Genomic DNA, 27,834 nt, shown 5'->3' with positions numbered 1-27,834 from the left:
TTTAAAAATGTAGGAGAGGAATGCTGCTAATATGGTTATTTGTGCAAACAATTTTATATTTGCATCTTGTTCAATATGCTTTTAATAGGCTCCATTTAACACGCATACTAATCTACACTTTCTGCCCACTTACTGTAATGTGTGAAATGAATTGTGTACTGTTTTTACCTATGTTTTGTACATGGTTAAGGCACACCTCCTGTTGCATCTGCTTCTATTATTTTCAGGGGGTTGAAGGCACATTTGCGATCTAGGCAGAGTTACTCGTATCTAACATTTGTTGCAACTTTGAAAAGGTCTTAAAATTATTTAATTTTTTTCCTCCTGGGCGCGTTTTACATTTGCATTTAGACGGAAGTTGTGTCCAACACTGAACGAGGTACTATATGTCCAAAACAAAAAATAAACATTTTCATTTGTTTTTAAATACCCTTGTTTTGTTCATCTATGTAAATATTATTTTTTTATAGTAATGGTGCATACACACTAGACAATGTGCTCACGATGCGATATTGTGAGCAATTTCCCTTGAACTCTCCCCAGCACTCCAGGACACGGTGTGCAGCAAAAGCTACATGATGTTTCACAAGATCTATTGTGCACGATCTAAAGATTTGCGATCTTTAGATCGTGCAGGATAGCAGACAGATGCTTGCACGGAACAGGGATATCTGTGATGCATGCATGTGGCTGTAGTAAAAATAAACACAGATTCACGGACAGATCAGTGAGATCCGTCTGTGCTGCTGTGTTTAAAAAAAAAACTGTGTGATACAAAAAAAAAATAATATATGGTGTGCTACCCTACCCCCTCACCCCCCAAAAGAGCAACCAGCCCCGACTTTAGTGGCCAAGTGCGGGTTGTGCAAAATATGGGGAACAAACAACGTAGGGCTCCCCCGTATTTAAGCACAACAGCATCGGGCTAGTCGGAACCTGCCCTGGTTGGCAAAATACAGGGGACAAACAACGTAGGAGTCCTCCGTATTTTCTCAACCAGCACTGGGCTCTGATCCGGTTCTAGAAATACAGGGGGAAAAAAAATAGAAAAGGGGCTAATGCCACAGCCAGGGGAGCCCTATAACCGGGTCCCCTGGCCGAAGTATTAACCCTGACCGCTAGTCAGCCCAGGCGTATGTGTGTCCTGTGTTTATTTTAATATTGCTTTTGCTGTAGAACTACAGGTACCGGCAGGCCTGTAGTGCCCTCCATGCTGGTACTTATGGTTCTCCAGGTACCAGCATGCGGGGGAGGCTTTGTGTGACCTGTAGTTCCACAGCAAAAGACAGTATTTTCAACACTTTCAAATGCACTACACTACATAATCAACCCCGCACCCACCTCCCCGTGGTGCCGGGGATAGACCCGGGCTATCAGCCTAGGCCTGGGGTGCTCTGGAGAAGGGAACCCCTTTATTGGGGGGTCCCCAGCTTTCCTGCCTGCACTGACTAGGGGTCAGGGTTAATGCTTCAGCTGAGGGACCCGATGATAGGGTTCCCTGGCTGTGGCATTAGCCCCCCGCTAGAAAATGTTCAGTGCTGGTTCTGGTAAATACAGTGGGATCCTATACATTTTTTTTCCCCCTGTATTTCCAGAACCGGAACAGAGCCCAGTACTGGTTGCGCAAAATACGTGGGTCCCCTACATCGATTGTCCCCTGTATTTAGCACAACCAGCACTGGGTCACTAGGCCCGGGGCTGGTTGCTCTTTTGGGAAGGATGGGGGGGGGGGTGCGTGTGTGTGTTTCAATTTTTAGACACAGATGCACAATCAGATCCGTCCATGCATCTGTGTCTTCATGCTTGCTGCACGGATCTCCCTGATCCATGCCTGCAAGCATTGTATGCGGATCCGAATGACATATCGTACAGACATAAACACTGTACGATATGCCGCCGGATCGTGTATGAGATTGGCAGATCTTGCCTGCTGTAGGCAAGATCTGAAGATGCGATGTACGACCTGCAGGGATGCGCATCATGATCGTGAGTGGACACTCACGATTTGGACATATTTTACACGATCTGTCGGAATTGGGCAAATCATGTAAAATATCGTCTAGTGTGTACGCACCTTTAACTTAACTTCTAAAATAAATATCAATGTAAAAGTTCTTAGCACTTTCCTGTTCCTTTCCTTACAGGGCTGTGCTCCAGTTTATCTTGTATATTGTGGCTTTGATGTAGAACACCATTAAATAGGCTTCTAATAACACTTGTAAACCTTCCTCTTATAAAGACAGACAGCAGTGGCCCTTATTCACAACTTCAATGGCTCTTCTAGCACATTTTCAGTTGCCTATTTTTCAGCAATCTATAAAGTCTTCCCAGGTATAACGCCATGTGTTTCTGCTACTGCTTTTGCTGAGTAAAGAGGACCTGGTTCAGATAATGCCGCAATAAAACATCAAACTTATAGATTATAAAGTCACTTTTTTTTTTTTTTTTTTTTTATCGTAAACTGAATCAGCACACCACAATAAAATGTAGGAATTATTCTGTTTGTAGAATGACTGTCTATAGAAATGTCTAATACTACAAATAATGGGAAACAAAAGAATTTGAATAGGGCAACAAAGGCCATTTTTATAGCCTAAAAATACTAGTATAATAGATGTAAAATTATAGGAAAGTTCAATCACAGACATCTTGAAAAACATTTTACTTTGATAGTGTGGATATTCTATCTTTCAAATTTATTGTAGATTAACCCATGTGCTGTAGAGGATGAGTAGGGGCAGAGGCAGAGGGAGGGCGGTTCAACTGGAGCGCAAGCTCCAAGCGCTGAAGTTGCCAGAGGGCGCCCTGAAGTCGGACTCTGGAACCAACTGACAGCCTGCCAGGTGCTGTGGATACAGAGCAAGAGCAGCAGCTCCAGTCCTGCCTTCCTGCTGCTCTAGTGAGAGACTCTGTGGTCAGAGGAGCTTGTGCTGAGCCCTGATTGGTGGATCTCAGTACATGCTCATCTGACCCCAGCAGAAGGCGGGGCCACAGCAGCGTCAACAGGGATCCATCCTGTAGGAAGCTGTTGGGTCCACATAAAGGTGAGAGAGGTACCCCAGTTATGTCTATCTCCCTCCCTCTGTGTGTGTATAATATATATATATATATATATATATATATATATATATATATATACACACACACATATATATATATAATATATATATATAATATAAAATGTGTGTGACCCTGCCTGTGTGTGTGTGATATATATATATATATATATTATATATTATATATATTATATATATTATATATATAATATATATAATATATATATTATATATATTATATATATAATATATATAATATATATTATATATATAATATATATTATATATATAATATATATAATATATATAATATATATATATATATATCACACACACACAGGCAGGGTCACACACATTTTATATTTATATATATATATATATATAAATATAAAATGTATGTGACCCTGCCTGTGTGTGTGATATATATATATATATATATATATATATATATTAGCAGTTATATAGCTGCTGTGTGTGTATATATATCTCTACATATACAGCAGGTAAAATAAGTATTGAACACATCAACATTTTTCTCAGTAAATATATTTGTAATGGGGCTATTGCACAGTCCTCAGGACCCCAAACCGTGCATGTTTTCCAGGTATCCTCACAGAAGTTAAATAATTAGCTCCACCTGTGGATCTTTTAAAATGTGTCAGTGAGTAATGACTGCACCTGTGCGCCTGCTGGGTGACCTGCAAAACGTGAACTGTGGGGTCCTGAGGACCGAGTTTGAGTACCATTGGGCTATTGTAATGAAATTTTCACCAAATGTCAGCAACAACCCATGCAATCCACACATGCAAAGAACTCAACCCATATATGTCCATAAATTAAGTTGTGTGTAATATTGTGAAATTACACAGGGAAAAAAGGAGGCGCAAAAATCATGGAAAGCCAAGACACCAGCTGAAATCTATCAGTAATTGGAAAGCAATCCTGCCCCTTGTCAGTGCAAATTAATATAAGCTGGTTCAGTCCCAAGTGATGGCCTATAAAAGGTGTCTCATTACCAAGGTGTCATACAAAAAACATCTCATGATGGGTAAAAGCAAAAAGCTCTCAAGACCTTTGCAACCTTATTGTTGCAAATCACACTGATGGCATTGGTTACAGAAGGATTTCTAAACTTCTGAATGTTCCAGTGAGCACTGTTGAGGCCATAATTCGGAAGTGGAAAGAACATAATTTCACCATAAACCAGCCACGACCAGGTGCTTCTCGCAAGATTTCTGACAGGATTGAAAAGAATTATCAGAAGAGTTGTCCAAGGACCATTAGTGGAGAGCTTCAGAAAGACCTGGAATTACGAGGTACAATTGTTTCAAATAAAACAATAAGTAATGCACTCAACAGGCATGGCCTGTACGGACGCTCACCACGCAAGTCTCCAAATTTCTGAAGATAAAGCATGTTGCAGTTTGTTTACAGTTTGCTGCACAACATTTGGACAAGCCTGTGAAATACTGGGAGAATATAGTCTGGTCAGATGAGACCAAAATTTAACTCTTTGGATGCCATAATACACACCATGTATGGAGGAGAAATGGCACTGTACATCACCCCAAAAACCCCATACCACCAGTGAAGTTTGGAGGTGGGAAAATCATGGTGTTTGTCTGTTTTTCAGCATACTTAATTGAAAGAAGAATGAATGGAAAAATGTACATTATTGATAAAAATCTGCTGCCATCTACCAGGATGCTGAAGATGAAACGAGGGTGGACATTTCAGCAAAACACAACCAAGGACACTCTCAATTGATTTCAGATAAAGAAAATAAAGCTGCTAGAATAGCCGAGCCAATCACCTGACTTGAATCCAATTGAAAATCTATGGAAAGAACTAAAGATCAGAGTTTATAGAGGAGGCCCACGGAACCTTCAAGATTTGAAGTTTGTGTGGAAGAATGGGCCAAAATCACACCTGAACAATTCATTCGACTAGTTTCTCCATACAGGAGGCGTCTTGAAGCTGTCATTACCAACAAAGGCTTTTATACAAAGTATTAAATACATTTCAGTAAGTGTGTTCAATACTTTTTCCTTGTGTCATTTCACATTATTACACATAACTTAATTTATGGACATCTATGCTTTGATTTAATTGCATGTGTGGATTGCATGGGTTGTTGCTGACATTTGGTGGAAATATGATTACAAAAGCCCCATTACAAATGTATTTACTTAGAAAAATGTTGATGTGACTTATTTTACCCGCTGTAATTATAGGCAGGGGAGGTGGTTGGCTGGAGTGTCGTTTGGGGATAGAGCTCCCTCAATAAATATACCCTGACATTTTATCCACATGGACATTGATCGGGAATAGTAACCTGCCCAGATCCGAAGTGTGGCAACGAAGCAAGCCCGCAAAGGTTCAAGTTTTTAAAAGTGATGTTACTTGAGGGCACCTCACTTCCGCCCTCACTCCATGTCACATCCAGGTACATTAATTGAAGGGGATCTATACACAACCCTGGTGTGACGGAACTGAAGAGAAAGGGGACTAGAGTGATGGGGCTGTTGTATGATGATGACATTGGTTACATTCCTACACAAACAGGCATCTTCTGGACCATGTGATTTCCTATATGAAGAGTGAGTACCGACTGAAGACACTGTCTGCCCAGAGACAATCAATTTCTATAGAGGTTTCCTATTGCAGAGAAACCACCATATAGGTAAGGTGTATTTTTATTGAGTACACACAAAACTGGATTTTATTAGTGGAATTACTTAGTGGGTTGGAATATATAAATACCCTTTATGCCCCAGTTTGATGCTGTCCCTAATGTTTATTTCCCTTTAATTTATCCCCACATGCTGGACACACCACCTCTCTAGCACATTTGGGGGAGAGGGTGAAGCGCCGTAGCACGCACGTGTTCCAGGTGCCCTGGCCACATGCTACACCTCTGAGTGGGGGTCCCCGCATTTGAGCCACAGTGCACTCGTCCTCCACAACAGCTACTGAGAATCCGGAAATGCAGGCGCTCGCACGTGCGCCGGAGCACTGCTGTAAAATCAATAAAAAAATTGACAAGGGAGGTATTTTAAATCCCTCTATCTCCCCCACCATATAACCTATAAATATGGGTATGCCTTTGTTTGAAAGAGGAAAGATCACCAGATATTCACCCCCTGCTCTAGGGATAAATAATATAGTGCAGGCATGGGGGAAGATCTCCGCTAACCTGGCTACCAAGTAGCAACCCTTTTTAGAAAGAGATGGGTCTACTCTTTCTAATGAAGGGACCGCTTGGTACTTATAGGCTGATGATTACCCTGTGCTATGTAAACACATGTTCCATATATGGAGGGGTGGGCACTATGTATTCTATCGCCACCACAATGACACCAGCATCTGTGTGAGCACCCATAGTTGAAAGAGAGGAGTGCACTACTACGTGCCCTATCATGCACATAATTGCATTTATTAATGTGGTGGCACCTTTAGCAGCTATTGTCTGGTGATCATAAGATATCATCACCCAGCACTACAGAAAAACTTCCATAGATAAGGGACGAGCACATTCTGCCCTATCTCCCGCATACTGGCCCACACACACATGGGGGCACCTTACTTTGAAAAAGGAAACTTCTTTCAAACAATGTGCCCGCTTAGTAGTTATTGTCATGTGATTACCAGACAATGAATGGAATAATCCACTACAAAATCACATTTTCCACAATTGGGGGTGATTGAAAGCACAGATCTCTCCATCTTGTATCAAATAAAAAAAAAGGGGTCCCCTTATTTAATGCGGTAGGTTATATTTTTAAGGAATGTTACAAATAAGTATATGCCTGGAGTTTTTACAAAGGTTAAATATCTGAAAATTGAAATGAGAAAATATAAATGGATAGAGGTGATAGATGTGGGTGGATTTACTAAAGATAAAACAGGTAAGTGGCCCATAGCAACCAATCAGATTATGTCAATCATTTTCTAGAGCAGTGATAACTACAATCTGACTGATTGCTATAGGCAACACCACCATTTGTCTGTTTTAGAAGCTTTAGTAATTCTACCCCCTAGTTAGTTGTTAAGACCACAGGTTCTCAAACTCGGTCCTCAGGACCCCAAACAGTGCATGTTTTCCAGGTCTCCTCACAGAATCAGAAGTGAAATAATTAGCTCCACTTCTGTCAGTAAAATGTCAGTGAGTAATGAATACACCTGTGCAGCTGCTGGGTGACCTGGAAAATGTGACCTGTGTGGGGTCCCGAGGACAGAGTTTGAGAACCTCTGGTTTAGACTATATACTTGTTCCCCTTTCTCTCTCCAGGAAGCCCTCAGGTCTATTTGTCCATTGTACTATGAATGTTTGTTGGTAAAACATATAGAAACCTGCTATTTTTTTTTATTGCCATTTCAGAACTGCACCTTTGTATCATTGCAGCTGTATCACTGGGACTTGCTGTGTACTGAAAATATTTTCTTACTGCGATTAAATTTATCATGTATATTTTACTGCATTGGTATCTAGAACTTTCAAAATTGTTTCTCATAAATAGTAAAGAGCATGTTCTGTGTAAAACAAAATGGCAGTCTGTGTAGGCGATTGCTGTTTTTTAATTATTAAGGCCATTAAAGTTCTTTGAAAGCAAAGGAATCCATTGTATTACTTATGCTGGGCATACACGGCCAGATAAAATGTCTGTCAGATCGACAGACATTTTATCTGGCACCCTGCCAGCCGCAGATGTCGCCGGCATACACTGAGATTTCTCTCACAGTGTATCAGCCCTACATCCGCGCTCCGTCCCCGTGGAGGAGACATTTCCCTGTTCCTTCCGTAGGAAGGAACACAGGAAATGTCTGTCTGCCGCGCTGGGCATACACTGCCCGATGCGGCCGACAGTTTACCGGGTAAATATCGCATCAGACGGGCATGCTGGACAATCCTGCATGCCCAACCGAGCAATATTTAACCCTCGGTCGCACGCACACATGCTACAATTATCGGGGCGATCCGCCGATATCAGGCGGATCTCCCCGATAATTGTAGCGTGTATGGCCAGCATTACTAGTGTTATTTTGATTAACTATTGCATATAAAGTTAGAAAGCCGACAATGTCTCCTTTTTTATATTATTGTTATGCTCTACAGTTATATTTTAATTTGTAACTATATAGAAAATTTATAAATAGAATTAAATGAAAAAAAAAAAAAACTTCCATGGGTGTTGCAAATGACATTTTACTTTGCAGATAAAGTTAAATATTGTCAATATCTATAAAATATTAAAAAATAGTATTCAAATTAGCAGACTATTTCAAGTTTATTTAAAAAGTTGAGACCCCCCCCTAAAAAAAAAAAAAAAAAAACTTAATAATTGTATTTTAAAACTCTCATACAAAACCTTAACCCTGGCTAGGTCCTGTGGCTACAGAGCTCATTGTATTTGCAAAGAGTAAAGAAAATCTTGTGTAATTTAAAAATAAAAAATGTTGTATATGCAGGTGCCAACATGACCCTTTTAACACTAACTGAAAATACAGGATGGTCCAAAAGTCCTCATACTTGGGGAAAATTCCATACATACTAAAAATTAACACTTAACATTAAGTTATGATAAAAGTGAATTTTGATATTCACAAAATGCAGATACCCTTTAAGAATGCCTTTGTTAATAGAAAAACATATAGGGGGGGGGATTGTTTTATCGCGACTGTAATGAATGGGTGCCCGATGGCAGGGCCGAAACTAGGATATCTGTCACCCGATGCAAGGCAGCAATTTTGCGCCCCCACCCTTCCCGTACCTGGATTTTGTCCTTGCTCCTCCATAAGGCAGTGCACTAGTCAAACGTCCCTGGTATAGTGACTTACATTATTCCACACACTGTAATGCCTATTACAAAAGTGCCACTTACATATTTGCCCAACACCATTTTATGCACACGGTAAGGCTTCTAATTACTTTAAAATTACCTGTTTGGTGTCAGGGGTTCCATGCTCGTTGCCAGGGGGTTTCATGCTCATTGCTATGGGGTTTATGCTCGTTGCCAGGGGTTACATGCTCGTTGCCAGGGGATTTCACGGGAGAAGATGCAGCTTTCAGCATCTTCTCCTGGCATCTGCGCTGGCCTAACAGACCCTAGAGGTCCAGTAGGACATCTAGTGTCTGTCTCCTCCTTGATGGTGGCCATGTTTAGATGACCGTTTTCAGCAGAGTCCATGCGGACGGCTAGTACGCATGGAATCTGCTGAAAACGGCCAACCAAAAATGGATGCCGCCAAGGAGACAGACACTAGAGGTCCAGTAAGGACCTCTAGCATCTGTCTCCTCCTAAGAAGTGGTCATTTTTGGATGTCCGTTTTCTGAATCTGCAGCCCCCAAGCCACCGTGAGTCAGCCCTTTTTCACCCCCTGCATTCCGGCACCCGGTGCACGTGCACCTCTAGCCCCCCCCCCTTGTTGCGGCCCTGCCGATGGAACAATTCGATTGTTGCTCCTATCGAACCCGAGTGCCGCAGCTACACACATTTCTACAGACGAGCAGAAATGTGCGAAAAGTCAGTAGTTTGTGTGCCCAAATGGTAGTGTGCTTTTGGGTGCGACAAGTGCGATAATTAATTGACGCTCAAAACAATTGAATTCCCACCAATCATTCTGATGGCTGGAACTGGAAGCGGTCGCAAAATTTAACAGGAAACCTGGCAAAAACATCACACACACAACACTGGGAAGGTCAAGACAACTGGGAGTGTTATAGACCAAACAAGAAACGGTAGTCTGCGCATGTCAACTGATGAACGTTAAGTGATCATTTTCTCTATGCATGGAATTTTCCTTATGTATGGAGACTGTTGGACCACCCTGTACAAAGATTTGCACATATATATGGCAGGAGGCAGATAAGTCAGTTTGCAGTTGTTCTACAAAGGCAAGATACTGATACACACCTAAAGTTACAAGTTGATAGAAGAATGATGGATTAGTGTGCAGATGCTTATTATTTTCTTCCTGGTTTTGGAACAAGTTGTAAGAATTAAAAATTAGATCTAAAAAAGGCCCAGTACTGTGTAGCCATTGGTACCACCACAAAAAAAGCACAGGGTTCACACATCTCTACATAGGTCAACATTTTTAGATACATTGTGTAATACAATAGGACTTTACGCACTGATACTCTTCCCTTTTATACATGTACTATACTCAGACAATGGTGTATAAAAATAGGGACCTTTCCATGTCTTTCAATTTAGTGCTGCATATTTCTTTGACAAGATAGAAGATACATTGATGGAGGGGCTTGCTGTATATTCCAATGAACATGTGGGAGATGAAGCTACAGTCTGCTGCAAAATACTTCTACATTTTTATTCGAACTTACAGCAAGTCTGTAATCATGTTACCAAACACCACAAGTCGCATATTCAAAGTATTAAGTAGGGAATATTTAAATAATGGGCTGTTTATTGGGTAAACAAACATGAATAATATTGGAGTGGAGAGGTACATGGTATTTTTAATCATATTCTTAGCAAGCCACATATCACACCCCCATTTCATGTCACACTGGAGGTGTGTAAATAGCTTTCCCAGCCTCGCAGAGCAGGCTAGAGTGTTCCCTTCCCTACCTTTCCCCCCAAAAAGCAGAACAGTTCCACCAAAATTTGGGTGGTTGAGGGGGTAAGCAAACTTACACAGGGCAGCATGTATCATGTATACATATTTATATGCGATACATTCCGACACTTACCGTATGCAGTATCGTTTATTAACGCCGTATGCATGAAGATTTGCGATTTATGCAAAGGACGGCTATTCCGATAAGAGCTGTCCTTTGTGATCTGAGGACTTCCAGGTTTATGACCTGGGGATCCTACTGCACATGCGCAGCTGCTGGGAGGGATCCTATTGTAGCCCTTTTGGGGAGTTATAGGCAACGCCATCTGTAGAAGGCGTTGGGTATCTGGTATAAGCTCCGGAAAGTTTTGCATTCCAGAGCTTGATACATATGGGGAATGTGGTCAAATATCTGAAAATAGACCGCACTTTGCAGTTAGCACATCTTGCCAATAGTCATGCACATATACACTTACATAGTCACACATATATACAAATACATAGTTGCACACATATACACAGTCACATACATAGTTACATGCATACAAACAGACACTCTTATTCACAAATAGTCACACACACTAATACACACGTACAGTCACATTAATACACACACACATAGCCACATAGGGTGGGTAAGGGATGCCGCACTCGGGATCCCGGTGGTCAAATTCCCGACGCCGGCATCCTAACCCTACACCCCCCTTAAACTGGCTCTGGTAAAAATCCAACATGTTGGATTTCACCGATTTGCCGATCATGATCAAAATATGATCATGATTTGCAAGTTGGTGAAATTTAGCATGTATAATTTCACCGACCCTCCAACGGATCGCGGACGGATTGATGGCCCCCGGTCAGCATTTCCGACCGGAAGATCGGTATTGCCAATCCCATTGCAGGATCCAGCAATCCATCGGATAGTGTATGGGGGCCATTACCCAGCCTCAGATTCAACAGGAAGTAGAGAGAATGTCTATTAAGAAAAAGGACGGCTTAAGGAACAAGTTCCTTATTGGATATATTGCGGCATTTCCAAACCTATGGAAACTGTTACAGATATTTCAAACTCCAAAAGAGGCAGCAGAATTATTTAGTCAGGGCTGTCAGATACGGGCACAAGAGAACACTGGCCCTGATTCAGAGCCGGACGCTCTGAATCAGGGCATATTTTTTCTTTCTTTTGTGCGGCCTCCTGGCCGTACGCATAGCTGTGGGTGACCACCCACAGCTATAGCGAGCGGCCAGGTTGATGGTCGCGATGGTCAAGACCATTGCGACCACCGGGCTTGCGACGAGACCCTTGTGGTAGGGTCTCGTGGCCGCAAGCCCCAGAGAGATTTCGGCTCTAACAGAGCCGGAATCTCTCCACTGACATCACTCGTGATGTCAGTGGGGCCGCCCCCAAACGGCAGGCGTTCACATGGGAACGCCTCTGTTTGGGCGGCCACCCCCTCGGCTCGCCCACCAAAGGGGGCGAGCTGTCACTCAACATCGACAGCTCGCCCCCTTTGGTGCGAGACCCGGAGCGACGGATTGCCAGTCGCTAGCCGGGTCTCGCGCATGCGCACGACGGAGCCGGCTCCGTCGTGCGCATGCGCTGTGGGCCACCATCGACACGGTTGTGAGTGCTCAGCGCTTGTGACCGGGTCTGAATCAGGCCCACTGTCAGCTGATCCATGTAGTAAATGTGCCATAAAGCAAATTCAGGAAGAATTATGGATTTTTTCTATTAAATCTCTATTCAATCAATATTCAGCAATGTTCCTCTGTGAATAGCCCCAAAATATAGGCAGACGAGCATTACGTTGAAGCATGTAATTTGTGGACTGCATGACATGGACACAGTGTGTTTTTAAATCCCTACAGTCAGTGCATTAATCTCTCTCCACCCATGATGGATTTCACTACGTCTGTGCACTAGCCAATAAAGGATAAACCCGCCATACATGCTGTGACATTACTGGTTCCTGGAAGCTCATTAGAGGGCGCTGTACATGTTGTTTAAATACATACATCATAAGAAATATAAATATCCAGTTTGCAAGTGGAATGGAAAGGTAGGAATGAGAGGCGGTATTGTTGAGGGTCTAAACCAGGGGTGGGCAATAAGCGGCCCTCCTGCTGTTGTTGAACTACAGATCCCAGCATGCCTTGCAACAGTTTTAGCATGGCCAAATAGCAAAACTGTAACAGGGCATGCTGGGATATATAATTCCACAACAACTGGGGGGGTTATTGCTCACCCCTGCACTAGGGACTTGCCACCAAGTTGTATTATGAGAGGATTGTTAGACATGAATAAAATTGTCACAGGGGTTCTAGGAGAATAATAAAAGATTGTTTAGAAGAAATGACAATCTCAACTCTGCTGAATGGTGACTTGAATATACCTTCTTCTCTCGCTATTTACATGATACAAATGCACAGGAAAAGTAGAACTCCACTACTAATATTAATTACACTATGAGAAATTTGTATTTTTATTTTGCAGGGCAGCTTATTCAGCTGTGCCCTATAGCAGGCATATGATCTGCTATGGGCTACCTATGTCTGTGGCACTGATCACGGCTGGGTCTAGTCCTTTTGTTGTGTGGTGGCAGCAACTGAAATGAAGCTGTTCTCATCCCATATACAAGTTGACATAAGCACTTGTACTGATGATACACATTATACAAGACAAATATTGGGGCTTATGTACAGTTGGACAGAATTTGCTACTAAATTGCAAGTGAAAAATGCACTGCAAATAAGAAGCATTGTGCTTAGCTTGCATAGCTAATACAGGGTGTTCCAGCATTGCAAGGGTAGCCAAAGCCGATGCTTTACACCAGGGGAGATCCGTAGTATATGCACCTGGCTCACAGCAGGAGATGTGGCTTTATAGTGGCAGTAGTAAAAGCTAAAATTACAGTGCACAATTCATACATATAAAACCTAGCTAGACAGTGTAACTATTAACTAATAATTCTACATTTACCATATAATAGGAAATTAGAACAAGATGTAAAGACAAAATGAAAGTTAACGTTTATTGCTGCAGACCAATTGAAAATATCACTGTAATAATGCAAACTGATAGCAGCAGAGACATTACTATAGTATTAGCAGAAGTGGGATTTAGATGCACTCAGCCAATCAGAAGCAGCCGTTGATAAAAAAAAAAAAAAGACAGTTGACAAATCTTTTAAACTCTAGATGATCCCATTGTGAATTCCTGGATGTACCAACAAAGTCCATTGTAAAGCCATTTTTATGTTCTCCAATATCAGACACAATAGTCATTATTTTATGAGATATGTATACTCCTATTGACATTACATGAAGGCTCACATGATTACTGTGCACTTTCAATAAGTAGTACGTTATTACAAATAACTTAGAGTAGGATAATTAAAGCAAACCTGCCACGTATACATTAAACATACGTGTAAAGAGATAAAAATACAGGCTGTAAAATAATGGGAAGATGTGCCATCCACTAAACCCAACATGAATGACTTAAGTAAGATGCCAGCTGCCAGGCTCTTTGAATTTGCCATTATCCATTTTGCATTCTGTTGTAACTGTATATATATTTGGTTGTTCATCTTGCTGTGACTTCTGCCATTGTTGGTCAGTTATCTTGTAATCACGAGTTTCTGTCCCGACTACTGGCAATGTAAAGTCCCTAAATTCCCAAATCTGCATTTCTACCAGACTAAGGCATGCTGGGATGTATAGTTCCACAACAGCTGGGGGGGGGGCGCTAACTGCCCACCCCTTGTCTAAAATGTGAAAGGTCCTGTGTTTCATCTCTAAAACAAACTTAATTTATCTACAACTGTCCCATAGACATTTCTATTTTTTTTTAATTCAATTATATTCTATGTACACACACACTAGATGATGTATCCAGTGGGGCCCCCCCCCCTCCTCCTTACTCCATCTCTCTCATCACCCTCATCTATTTCTTTTATCAACACTTGGTTTTATGCATTATCCTTAGTATTCTTTGCAGTTGTACTTTTTGAGACAGCCTTGTTTTTTTTCTCCTACATAGGGCGGTATTCAATTCGTCGTGATAAAACGTTTTTTGCCCTATCCAATTACAAAACACGCGATAACGCATATGTGCGATAATTGCGCATGGCGACACTAGCGTAAAACTTGCGCAGATACTGTATTCGACACAGGAAAGTGTTTGTTAGTTGACCAGCCCTTCAGTCCCTCTATAGGACATATAAGGAATCCGTTTTCCTGATGGAACCAGTGCGGTCCACGTAGATCCTCAGAGCACGGACCACATCTAAGGAGGCCTCACCTGCCGAGAGGTCTGGTGATTGGAAGGCCGGAGCTAAAATTTCCTCATTAATGTGGAAACAAGAGACCACCTTGGGAAGGAAGCCAGGGCGAGTTTGAAGAACAGCCCTGTCCTGATGAAAGATCGGAAATGGGGAGCGACAGATGAGCGCCCCCAAATCTGACACCCTACAGGCAGATGCGATAGCCAGAAGAAAAAGCTTTGGTAGTGAGCCATTTGAGGTCTACTGAGTCTAGGGGTTCAAACAGAGGCCCCTGAAGTGCATGGAGAACCACTGACAAATCCCACAGAGCCACAGGAGGGACAAAGGGAGGTTGTTTACGGAGGCCACCCTGGAGGATGGTGTGAACATCCGGCAGTGGAGCAATTCTGCGCTGGAACCAGATGGACAGAGCAGAGACGTGTACCTTCACATAGGCCAGGTAGAATCCGAGATCCAATCCAGCTTGAAGAAAGGCAAGGATCTGAGAAAACCAAAAAACCTGAGGGTCATAGCTTCTGGTAGCACACCACTGGAAGTATGTATGCCACACCTGGTGATAGATCTGGGCGGAGGCCGGCTTATGTGCTCTGAACATGGTCTGGACAATGGAGCGAGAAATCCCTTTGTCTTGGACGGCATGGCTCTTGAGACATCCCTCCTAAGGTTCAGACGGGCCAAGTCCGGATGTAGACAGGGACCCTGAGACAAAAGGTCCAGCCGTTGAGGAAGTTGGAGAGGAGCATCTAAGGAGAGACTTTGAAGATCAGATTACCAATGGTGTCTGAGCCAAGCCGGAGCTACCAACAAGAAACAGTGCCCCCTTCTTGCTTCAATTTCCGAAGGAACCGAGGAAGAAGGGAGACTGAAGGGAAGAGGTACGACAAATGGAAGGTCCACTTCACTGACAAGGTGTCCACGAAGGCTGCTTCGGGGTCTCTTGTTCTGGACCCGTACACTGGAAGCTTGTGGTTGTGTCATGAGGCCTTGAGGTCCACGTCCGTGAGACCCCATTTGTCCACCAAGAGCTGAAAGACCTCTGGTGTAGAGACCACTCCCCGTCGTGCACGTCGTGACAGCTGAGGAAATCCAATTCCCAATTGAGAATCCCCGGGATGAACACCACAGAGATGGCTGGGAGTTGACGTTCAGCCCACGTGAGAATGCGTGCCACTTGGCCGCCCGACTGGCGTTGTCGGATTGTACTTGTGCTGGCCTGCCCTGAAGAATGTCCTGAGCCAGAGTGAGGGCTCTGTAGATGGCTCGGAGCTCCAAGACGTTGCTTGGTAGAACCCCCTCGGTGGGAGTCCAAAGACCCTGGAAGGAGTACTGGCTGGTCACTGCACACCACATGCAAAGGCTCGCGTCTGTGGTAAGGAGCACCAAATCTGGGATCCAGAATGGGCGAGCCTTGTTTAGGTGGGACGTCTGTAACCACCAGGAGAGGGATAGACGAACTTCCGGAGAGATGACCATCATCTGGGATCTGATCAGATGGGGCAGCCCATTCCACCTGGAGAGGATTAGATGTCGTAGGGGCCTGGAAAGGAACTGAGCGAACTCCACCATGTTGAAGGTGGATACCATGGACCCCAAGGTCTGCATTGCTGAGTGAATTGACACTCGGCGACTGTGGAGTAACCTGCGCAATTGTTGCTGCAGTGCGGAGAGTCTGCTGTCAGGAAGATTTTCTGAACTTGAGAACGAGAAGGGCTCCCAGATGTACCATCCTTTGAGAAGGGGTCAGGGAAGATTTTTTCCAATTGATCAACCAGCTGTGTTTTTGTAGAAAGGCCTTGGTTATCTGAAGATGGCAGTGAAGGCCCTCTGGAGAGTGTGCCAACAGCAAGAGGTCGTCCAAGTGTGGGAGTAGCCGTACCCCCTGACGACGAAGGTGGGCCGCCATAACTGCCATGATCTTGGGAAAGACCCACGCAGCTGTAGAAAGCCCAAAAGGCAGTGCTTGAAATTGGAAATGTTGCTGTAGGACAGCAATCCGGAGATATCGCTGAGGAGACGGCGCTATAGGTACATGTAGGTCCTGAATGTCCAGAGACACCACAAAGTCCCCAGGTTTTATAGCTAGGACAATAGAGCGGAGGGTTTCCATACAAAACCTGGGCACTCTGACAAAACTTGTTCAGAGACTTGAGATTGAGGATCGGTCGATGAGACCCATTGGGCTTCTGAATCGAGAAAAGGGTAGAGTAATAACCGGTCCCTCGCAGTGACAATGGGACCAGAATTATCACCCTCGAGTGCAGCAAGGACTGAATGGCCGTGGGAGGAGCAGGGCTATGCTCGGGTCTGATGGAGGGCCTGTGTAAAATAACTGCTGGGGGGGGCCATTTCAGGAATGAGAGGGCGTACCCGTGAGACCACTTCTTGTACCCAGGCGTCTATGGTGGTCTGACGCACGAACTGGGCGAACGTAAGAAGCCGGCCTCTCACCCTGGGATCCCCCAGGGGAAGGCCAGCCCCCATCAAGCTTAAGGTTTGTTCTCAGATTTGGCAGTTGTACCTCTAGTAGCCCAGGCCTGCTTGGTCCTGGGCTTGGAGGCCTTTGTGGAAGCCGACTGTCGTGGAACGGACTGACCTTTAGCTTTTCCCTCAGGATGAAAGGTCCTAAAGGACAACATCCGAGGCCTTGGTGTAGATGCTAAGGGCAGGAAAGCAGTCTTAGAAGCCGCCAAGGTAGCCACAATCTTGTCCAACTCTGGGACAAACAGGATCTCCCCAGTGTAAGGCAGTAATTCCAAGGCCTTCTTAGAGTCCGTGTCAGCCTTTCATGAATGAAGCCAAATGATACAGGAGGGCTACCACTAAAGTAGCAGATGCCTTGGAAGCTAAGAGACGAGTATCCAAAGCCGCTTCTCCTAAATAGGAGGCTGCATTCCTGATGTGCAAGATGTAGGACAGCTGTTCCCGAGAAGCATCAGAGGGAAATGAGTTCTCTAGAGCATCTGCCCAGCTCTCAATGGCTTGGCCACCCAGGCAGTAGCCATGGCTGGACGAGTAATAGCTCCTGTAAGAGAATACACAGATTTGAGGCAAGCTTCAATCCTTCTACTCCTTTAAGGAGGATGCTGTAGGAATAGGTAAAGTAGAACTTTAAACTAGACGTGTCACGTGGGAATCCACTGCTGGGTGAACTTCCCATTTAGCTCAATCAGCTGCTGGAATAGGATAAAAAGAAACCAGACGTTTTGGCAGCTGGAACTTTTTACTTGACAGCTGGGGAGGGGAGCACATCGAGGCTGCGGAAATATGCACAGGTGCCCAAGCCCCTTGGGCTTGCTGCTGATAATGCTTATTGTAGCTGCAATACAAATCTCTCATCCATGATCCTCCCTGTCCTTCCTAACACATCCCAATGGCCAGGCCCCAGCCAGCTGCAGGGCAAGCAGCAGGTGGGGTTATGGTGACACTAGTGAGATGCAGAGTGCAAAAGTGAGCAGGTGATTGTGGTAAGACGCAGGGGCCTGTTGTGAGATGCAAGGGGCTGTGGTGAAAATTAGAGTTATGGTAGATTGATCTAGATCTTCGGTCTATAGGGTCCACAGGGATACCATGGGGATATTATGGTTGGAAAGATCCAAACACCAAACAGTTAAAGCTTCAGTTCCCAGGATTCCTCGGGTCCTCCTCCATATATACCCCGCCCCTAGTCATAGGCCTTCAGTTTAGTTAACAAGCCTCAAGGCAGGAGAAGGAAAGAGGAGGAAGAGCAATCGTACACCAGAAACACTCTTATGTAAAATGAGGGAATCTGTGACCGAAAGAAAAAATTACCCATGCAGCCTGGTGCGTGAGGGTGGGTGCACTGTGGACCTCAAAGAAAAGAAGTTATCTAGGTAAGTCTACCATAACTCTATATTTCTTCTTCAGGGTTCATAGGGATCCACAGGGATACCATTTAGATGTCCTAAAGCAGTTCTCCGAGGGTGGGGGACGCTCATGAGCAAAAAGGAGAAGAACTTGTCACCCAAAGGAAGCATCCCGAGAGACAAAAGTATCAAAGGCATAGAACCTAAAAAAAAGTGTGGACAGAAGACCACGTGGCTGCCTTGCACAATTGTTCAGAAGAGACACCACTACTAAATGCCCACGATGGCCCTACAGACCAAGCAGAATGTGCTGTCACTGTGTTTGGGACAGGGAGATCAGCCTGTGTGTAGAACTGAGAGATAGTCATGCGTAGCCATCTCGCCAGAGTCTGCTTATTAGCTGGCCATCCTCGTTTGTGAAAACCATATAATACAAAAAGAGCATCTGATTTTCTAACAGAGTTTGTGCGCTCCACATAGATACGAAGAGCACAAACTACATCCAGGGAGGCTTCACCCACAGAAAGATCTGGAGCCTGAAAAAGCTGGACCTACAATTTCATTTACATGAAAACTGGACACTACTTTAGGAAGGTAACCCTCCTTTGTACGAAGAACAGCTTTATCCTGGTGAAAAATAAAAAATGGAGCGTGACAAGAAAGCATTGTCAAATCAGAGACTCTGCGAGTAGAAGAGATAGCGAGAAGAAAAAGAGTCTTCGCTGTCAACCACTTCGAATCTACAGAGTCTAGAGCAGTGTTTCCCAACCTTGGTCCTCAAGGCACACTAACAGTCCTGGTTTTAGTGATATCTATGCTTAAACACAGATGGTTAAATAAAAATAACAGAGGTACTATTTAAGTCACCTGTGCTCAACTATGGCTATCCTTAAAACCTGGACTGTTAGTGTGCCTTGAGGACCGTGGTTGGGAACCCCTGGTTTAGAGGTTCAAATGGGGGAGCTTGTTGTAGCCCCTTAAGAACCAAAGACAAATCCCACGGTGCTACTGTAACAAAAGGAGGCTGAACTAGCAGAACTCCTTGGAAAAATTCTAACATCTTGTAATGAGGCAATCTTCCTCTCGAACCAGACTGATACCCCTTTTACACCAGAGCTAAAACCCGTGTTATTGCAGAGTTAACCTGGGTTGCTTTTGGGTGTAAAAAGGAACAGGGTTGGAATCCTGGGTCGAGTGACCCGGCAATCCAACCAGGTAACTTGCAGAATTTAACACGGGAACGACTCGTGAAACCCTGCAGTGTAAACAGCGTGATCCGGTCACGATGACCCAGATCATGCCGCATGCCTGCCAATTGGTCGGCTTTAGTTGTGCTTGGAGATTACGTCATCGTCTCCCAAGTCTCCTTCAGCCTCCCACGTTTGTTCCAGCCCAAACCAACCCTCAGGCATGACAATCCATAACTCATTCAGCACCTTTGATGAACACCCTTAATTGTTCTTTTTGTTCTCTGCCAGTAAATGCACCATGATGTTTGTCAATGGCTTTTCTTATGTGGGGTACACACTTGGACAACGGATTACCGACCGATTTTGGTAAGCAGTCACAGTTACCAATCAGCTGCACGATATGACTAGCCAAAGAAAAAATCCATTTCAGTATGCCCGCTCAGTTTTGATGTAGTTTATAATGGTTCTTGCTGCAAACATAATATACGGTCGTTTGTACACACTATAAGATGTGAACAATATATCTATGTGGTATATCGCATCTGCCATGTAGCATGTCCGACATATCTGTGAAAGTTGTTGTTCACAGATCTATTGTTTACAAACACGTGCAGTTGGACTGAACGATATATCCAGTGTGTACCCAGCATTACCTGTTAGGGGTTTTTATTCCCCAGACTTCAAAGGTGCCACACAGCTTGTGTGTGTTAATATAATTATAATATAATTACTGGCTATAATAAAATTTCAAAATTGAAATGAAAACAAGTGATTTAGTAAAAGATTTTAATAAATGTGTCCATAAATAAACATGATACACTTTAATTCCAACAACGTTACTTACATTAAAAAAAGTATACATCTGACTCCATGGAGTAGGAGTGGAATAGATTTGCAATGCATTGGTGTAAATGCATTTACTTAGACTCCTATACAGCGATAACCCCACTCTTAAATTCCAGTGCAAGGGGCATCTATTTTACAAAAGGAGATTTACAAGTGGTGTTTGAAGAGACCCACGATCTTGGTACATGAGCTGGCTCTGACTCATAACAATCTGTAGCCAGGTAACGGTGGTAAAACTTTTTTCTTTTCTTGAACAGTTAACACAAAGTCTAGGATTAATCTGGTTGAGGGCATTCTACAAAAAAGAAAAACACCTTACAACAATGGCACTTCTGAAGGCAAGTATGTTACAGTTGGGCCCTAAGATTAGGACAAATAGTCCAATGGCACATTAGTGGAGACTGCCTGATCGATTTGCCCTGCATCACTATATATTCGTTCAAGAGGCCACAAAACTTCATGCTATGCTGGATGTTCATGTGCAGAAAGGATCTTTATCAAATGAATAAACATACATGTCTGCTCAGCATGCACATGTTCCATGTAAAAAGCGAAGTTAAACATGCTTTAGAAGTGGTCACACACAAAATATGGGCTCATAATGTAGTTTTAATTAACTGTACATGGAAAGATTGGCAGTTGACCCTTAACCCGTGTCCCCAGAAAATTACCACTGGTATCATACCTTGCAAATATAACTTTCTAATAGTCGTATACAAAAATATTTCTGCTTAATGTATGACAAATTATTTTCCGCCTGATTTCGGAAAGGCTTATGTTCTGCATGGTCCACTTCTAAAGACATACAAAGCTCAAAAGTTGAACAGTGTAAGAGCCAATACAATAAACATTACCAAGCACATGCCCTTTGATTGTGAAAAACATTGTCCTTGAAAGGTTAAACTTTTGTTCCAGTGTCAACCTTTTACAGCTGGTGCTTGTGGTGCTGGAGGAACCATTGGAGGAAGTTTCAGCAGAACTGAGGCTGGTAAACCTCAAACTTCTTTGCTTTTAAGGCCAAAATTGTCTTTCAGGTGCAGCTTTAAAGGCAAATATTTTATACATTATTTTTAAATTAGCTGATCTTTTGCAGCAGCTTTTCCTCTATTTGTCCAAACTGTACAATTACAGACATTTCGGCTATGAACTGTTCACAGCTTTCTTTAGTAACCTGCTTGCAGAATCGGAGGTCAATCAGACAGATGTTGCCACAGCGTTTGAAGTACGTCAGGCACAAGTCTGTAACGTTATTGCAGTCTGGAAATAAAGACAGAATCAGTGTGTTATCCAAATTTAGATGCCTTTACAATTTTAAATACATTGGTTTATCTTTCTAAGGGCCAAATTCAATTCAATGTGATGCTGAATAGACCTGGGAGGGAGCTCCTGAAGCTATTCAATATACCGTGCTGTTTGGTCGGTGTAACAAATCTGACAAAAGTTCTGGGTGCACAGCTGTTTGCCGGCTTAGCGCGGTGCTAACAGCCGCACGGTCAGCACTTTAGCCGCAAGAACCGGCATTCTCCAACTAATCACCCAGGTTAAGTCGCGAGAACCGGCATTCTCTGACTTAACCAATTCCCAACTAGGCAAACAGCGCAGGGTATTGAATAGCTGTGGGAGCTCCCTCCTGCGGCTATTCATCATCGCATTGAATTCGCCCATAAGTTTGTTTGGTCTTTAAAGCAGGCAAAACTTTAGTAGCTGATAAAAAAAAGGTGGCCTGGCTACAACACAGCTCAGCTTTGATACAACTATGTCCAGAGAGCAGCTTTATGTCAAATCTACTAAAAGATATAAATACAAGGAGTCTGAACAGCACAGAAGTTATAAAGTAAACAATAGGGCATTTCCAAGCTAAAAGTAGTCAGTCATTCACTGTTATGGACATTTATTTTTGTTTCCCAAATTTTGAATTGCATGCAACAGACCAAATATCATCCCTAACTAATTTGTTATGTTGTTTAGCAGATTGATTTTATTGATAGCTGAACATGCAGAAATAGAAAAACCTTCTATCTTAGGAGGCAAGTGTAGACTGCAGTTCTCATTACTTGCCCACACTAACCATCATCTCATATGTCTACATTATCAATTTATAAATACCAGGTACAAACTGATCATTTTTAAGTCCTGGCTAGTTTAGGTAAAGAACTATACTGTAGGGCAGGCTTACATATTATGCCGTTCCCCTGAAGAAAATAGGATCTAGGCAACTAAGTTCCCATCGAACTTGTATTATTGGTTTATAGAGACTATTAGGAGTAAATTTACTAAAGTGAGAGTGTTTAGAAGTGAGTTTTAAAAGTGATGTTGCCCATAGCAACCAATCAGATTCTAGCTATTATCTTCTAGCTATTTAAATGTTAAGTAGAATCTGATTGGTTGCTATGGGCAACATCACTTTTAAAACTCACTTCTAAAAACTCTCACTTAGTAAATTTACCCCTTATAGTCATTTTGATCAAATTCTGAAAAACAGGTCTACAATAATTGACATTTGTTAATATCGAATCATTAAAATTTACGCACCAGTATCAAAGATAAGAAAAGGAATTTTAAAGATACCAAATATTTGTGAATGTTTTTGTTTAATTGGATCTGAATATTTATACATTTTGGCATAGTAATGCAACACAAGAATCTTGTACCTTCCATGTATAACTGCTACTTCACATTTGTTGTACATACTGTAACAGTGTATTCACAGAATTTTTTTTTAATGTTTTTTAACTTGCCAATCATTTTTTATTTAACCGTTTGTGAGTATATGTATGTATTATATGGATTTCTAGCCACCTAAAGTATAAGGTTCGTAATTATAATCTAATATAATAAACTTAAAATCTCCTTTGCTCTGCACCTCTCATTACCTGATAAGTTCATTTCTGATAAAGAATCCCTGGTAGATGTACCCACTGCAGTTAGCAAGTTAATAGACTGATCAGTAACATGATTACAGTAACTCAGGTCCAGTTTGGCAAGAAGAGGCATGTGCCGAATCATGAGGCGTAGGGAGGCGTCAGTGAGGTCCAGTCCTGCTAGACGAAGGTCTGTAATATTCCTCAGTTTGCTACGGTTGTCTATCTGACCTGCAGGAATATAATGAAATTGTATAAAGAAAGCTGCAGTTTGTTTAGTTATTTATAATCATTCTGTATTTTAACTAGTAATCATTGTTTCAATGGTAAAAAGAGAGCATTAGTACTGTAGGATAAACGAATTGTATTCACATTTAGAAAGGAAAAAAAAAGTGAAGAGATTAAAAAAAAAGTCCATGTTTAATTGAGCTCACGCACAGGAAGATATAGGCTATTCATATTTATAGGTTTATCCTTCTGAAAAGGCTATGAGCAAACTTAGGGCTGCCGTAACTAGTGAGCTTTCTCTGCACATGAGAGCTGGTGCTCTAGCTAGTGAGCATTTTTCAGCACATGAGAACCGGTGTTCTAGCTAGTGAGCCTTTCTCTGCACATGAGAGCTGGTGCTGACTAGTGAGCCTTTCTCTGCACATGAAAGCTGGTGCTCTAACTAGTGAGCCTTTCTCTGCACATGAGAGCTGGTGCTCTAGCTAGTGAGCCTTTCTCTGCACATGAAAGCTGGTGTTCTAGCTAGTGAGTCTCTCTGCACATGAGAGCTGGTGCTCTAGCTAGTGAGTCTCTCTGCACATGAAAGCTGGTGTTCTAGCTAGTGAGTCTCTCTGCACATGAGAGCTGGTGCTCTAGCTAGTGAGTCTCTCTGCACATGAAAGCTGGTGTTCTAGCTAGTGAGCCTTTCTCTGCACATGAGAGCTGGTGTTCTAGCTAGTGAGCCTCTCTCTGCACATGAGAGCTGGTGCTCTAACTAGTGAGCCTTTCTCTGCACATGAGAACTGGTGTTCTAGCTAGTGAGTCTCTCTGCACATGAGAACTGGTGTTCTAGCTAGTGAGCATTTTTCTGCACATGAAAGCTGGTGTTCTAGCTAGTGAGCCTCTCTGCACATGAGAGCTGGTGCTCTAGCTAGTGAGCATTTTTCAGCACATGAGAGCTGGTGCTCTAACTAGTGAGCCTTTCTCTGCACATGAGAGCTGGTGCTCTAGCTAGTGAGTCTCTCTGCACATGAAAGCTGGTGTTCTAGCTAGTGAGCCTCTCTCTGCACATGAGAGCTGGTGCTCTAACTACTGAGCATTTTTCTGGTGACTGTACTGTGACATGAAAAGAAAAAACGTAGCTACAAATTGTTCCCTAACAGCAGTGATTACGCTCTAGGGCTGATGCAGAGTTTAACTCAAGTCCATTTGGAAATCCTGCATGTATTCGCACTGCACATGCTTTGCAGCCAAAGCGTAAGCAAATACGGTGATGTAAAGTGTAAGTGGGCTGTAACAGGGCATGCTGTACGCCGAGAGGGTTTATTAATAGAACTGTGGATATGCAAAGCTGTGCGTACAAGTCTGACTGTTTTCAGACGGATCTTTTGCACCAAGGATAGGACTGCTTGAAGTGCACCTTGATAATGGCAGCTATGAAACCAAGCATATGGTTAAGGGCAGTCTGGTCACAGACATGTGTCCTCCGCTCTATAAGGGGAAAATAATCCTATTACGTTATGTGCACTCAATGCAAGAGCAATTATAGGCAACTCTGAATCAGCCCCTCTGAGTGCAAAGTAATAATTACTTTATTAAGTTTATCTTACCCTCAATAGAGCCACATTTTGCAATATATTTTACCTACTGGGCTAAATATCTGAAAGCAGCATCTTCCAGCGGATCCCCTGGTAACATTGCTAGTGTGACATCCTGCGCTAACATCTGACGCAGAGCTATAGGAACATATTTGCACTAATTTTCAGTTGTGATTTTTACCAACTTAAAATATAATAGAAATGGCCAGTAAAGCCCCTCTCATCCGCTTTCCTTGTCACAATAATATAGTCTGAGAGGAGATAAAGGGATTCTGGGAAAGAAAATAACAAAAACAATGGAACTGTACTAAACTGTTTAAACCCAAGTCCTTTAACAAGAGTTCTATACATTACTCATTATTGACATTGCACAAATACAAAAATCCTTAAGGGGATAGGTGTTCAATTAAGCACACTTTAATATATAGCGGTACAAACAACATAGCTTACCGTATATACTCGAGTATAAGCCGACCCGAATATAAGCCGAGGTACCTACTTTTACCCCAAAAAACTGGGAAAACTTGTTGACTCGAGTAGAAGCCTAGTGTGGGAAATGGCAGGAGCTGGTAGTGCCCCCAGTAGTAATTCCCCCTGGTTGTGCCCCCATTAGTAATCCCTCCTGGTAGTGCCCCCAGTGGTAATCCCCCCTTTCAGTGCCCCCTGTAGTAATCCCCCACTGGTAGTGCCCCCTGTAGTAATCCTCCCCTGGTAGTTCCCCCAGTGGTAATCCCCCCCTGTAGTAATCCCCCCCTGGTAGTGCCCCCTGTAGTAATGCCCCCCTGGTAGTTCCCCCAGTGGTAATCCCCCCCTGGTAGTTCCCCCAGTGGTAATACCCCTTTTAGTGCCCCCTGCAGTAATCGCCCCCTGGTAGTGCCCCCTGTAGTCCCCACCCCCCAGTAGAGCGAGACGTGACAAGAATAAAAAAAAAAAAATCACTTACCTGTAACTCCCGCTCCTGGTCCCGCCGCTGTCCGCTCCTCCGACCGCTTTGCATGGGAGAGACGTCGTCATGACGACGTGTCTCCCATCACCCACTGCGGGAGCCGGAAGATGGCTCCCGCAGTGGGAGCAGCAGCAGCCGCTGAGAGTCTGACAGACTCTCAGCGGCTGCTGATTACACCAAACACGCAGCTGCCGGCTCCGGCGGCTGTGTGTTTGGCAGTGTGTAGCGCTGACCGAACTCCGTCCGGTCAGCGCTACACTTGACTCGAGTATAACCCGAGGGGGTACTTTTTCAGCACATTTTTTGTGCTGAAAAACTCGGCTTATACTCGAGTATATACGGGTATTTTTTATTTATTTTTAAGACCTCATTGAAAAAAAAAGAAAAAAGAAAAAGAGGATTGTTGTACTTCCATTAAATCCTTGCCTCTGAGTGCACTGGGTGAGGCTGAGAAGATGTTGGGTATGGAGGGTGCTGAAGGAGTGCAGGCACTTGTAATTCTAAATACCTTTCTGTAGTTCTTACCACCTAAGCCTCCTGGGAGCACTTCAGCTATGTTTTACCAAAGCCTCACAGGGTAGGAAAGAAATAAACAATCACAAAGGACGAAAATAACATCCTATTAAAATAACCAGCTTAACAAAAAACAAGATCTAAAAAGCATATGCGCAGTGTCCCAATGGACTAAAAATACAGGCTCCTTAGACTCCATATAAACTTCTCAGCCACAGGGGCCAGTGCACACAAACTGCCAATGACAAACTTCTAACATCCATATTATCAGCATCCTAAGCAGCATTATCCAATTACTCTAAGGCACAGGTTCCCAAACTCGGTCCTCAGGACCCCAAACAGTACATGTTTTCCAGGTCTCTTCACAGAATCACAAGTGAGATATTAGCTCCACCTGTGGATCTTTAAAATGTGTCAATGAGTAATGAATACACCTGTGCACCTGCTGGGATGACCTGCAAAATGTGAACTGTGTTGGGTCCCGAGGACCGAGTTTGAGAACCACTGCTCTAAGGTGTCCTGAGAATGCTCCTCTAAGGTAAGCAATTCTATTCTTGGTCTATTGGGCTGTAAGCCCTGAGAGAGCTCTACCATCCATTGGTATCCAGCACATTAATCACCCACGTGGAAGCATAATAGGCCTAAGGGAGTCACATAAAAAATGGATTGCAGGAGACCCTCCACCCTCTTATCTATCCCATCCTTAAGGAATGCAGCTCCAAGATTGGGAATGGTGGCGGACTTGCTCAAAATAGATGCATCCACCAGCAACTAAGATTCCCACTGAGGCTAAAATCTGTGCGGGACTTGGAACTTAAGTCCGGCTTCACCTATGCCTGGGTAACCAGATCTGCAGAAGAAAGAAATTAAACCATATGCTTCACTGTACGATATAACAAAGCAGCATTGGTAACTTCCAGAATCTC

At 43.2% G+C, this 27,834-nt stretch overlaps 1 protein-coding gene across 6 annotated transcripts in view; it reads right to left on the bottom strand.

The window, feature by feature from the left end:
- Positions 1-20,709: 20,709 nt before the first annotated feature.
- The window catches only part of KDM2B (lysine demethylase 2B), a 185,638-nt gene continuing 178,513 nt past the window's right edge, over positions 20,710-27,834 (bottom strand). For all 6 annotated transcript variants that reach the window (XM_088449175.1, XM_088449174.1, XM_088449176.1 and 3 more), the window contains 2 exons: positions 23,657-23,875; positions 20,710-22,040 (listed from right to left, as the gene is read on the bottom strand). In XM_088449175.1, coding sequence (XP_088305301.1) covers positions 21,859-22,040; positions 23,657-23,875 — 401 coding nt within the window. In that variant the 3' untranslated portion in view covers positions 20,710-21,858. The remainder of the gene's footprint in view (positions 22,041-23,656; positions 23,876-27,834) is intronic.

Source organism: Taudactylus pleione, unplaced genomic scaffold (assembly GCF_031769625.1).
Source record: "Taudactylus pleione unplaced genomic scaffold, aTauple2 ptg000479l, whole genome shotgun sequence".
In the NCBI taxonomy this organism is placed as follows: Eukaryota; Metazoa; Chordata; class Amphibia; order Anura; family Myobatrachidae; genus Taudactylus; species Taudactylus pleione.
The sequence above is the reverse complement of the archived record's forward strand: the minus strand, read 5'-3'. Positions and strand labels throughout refer to the sequence as shown.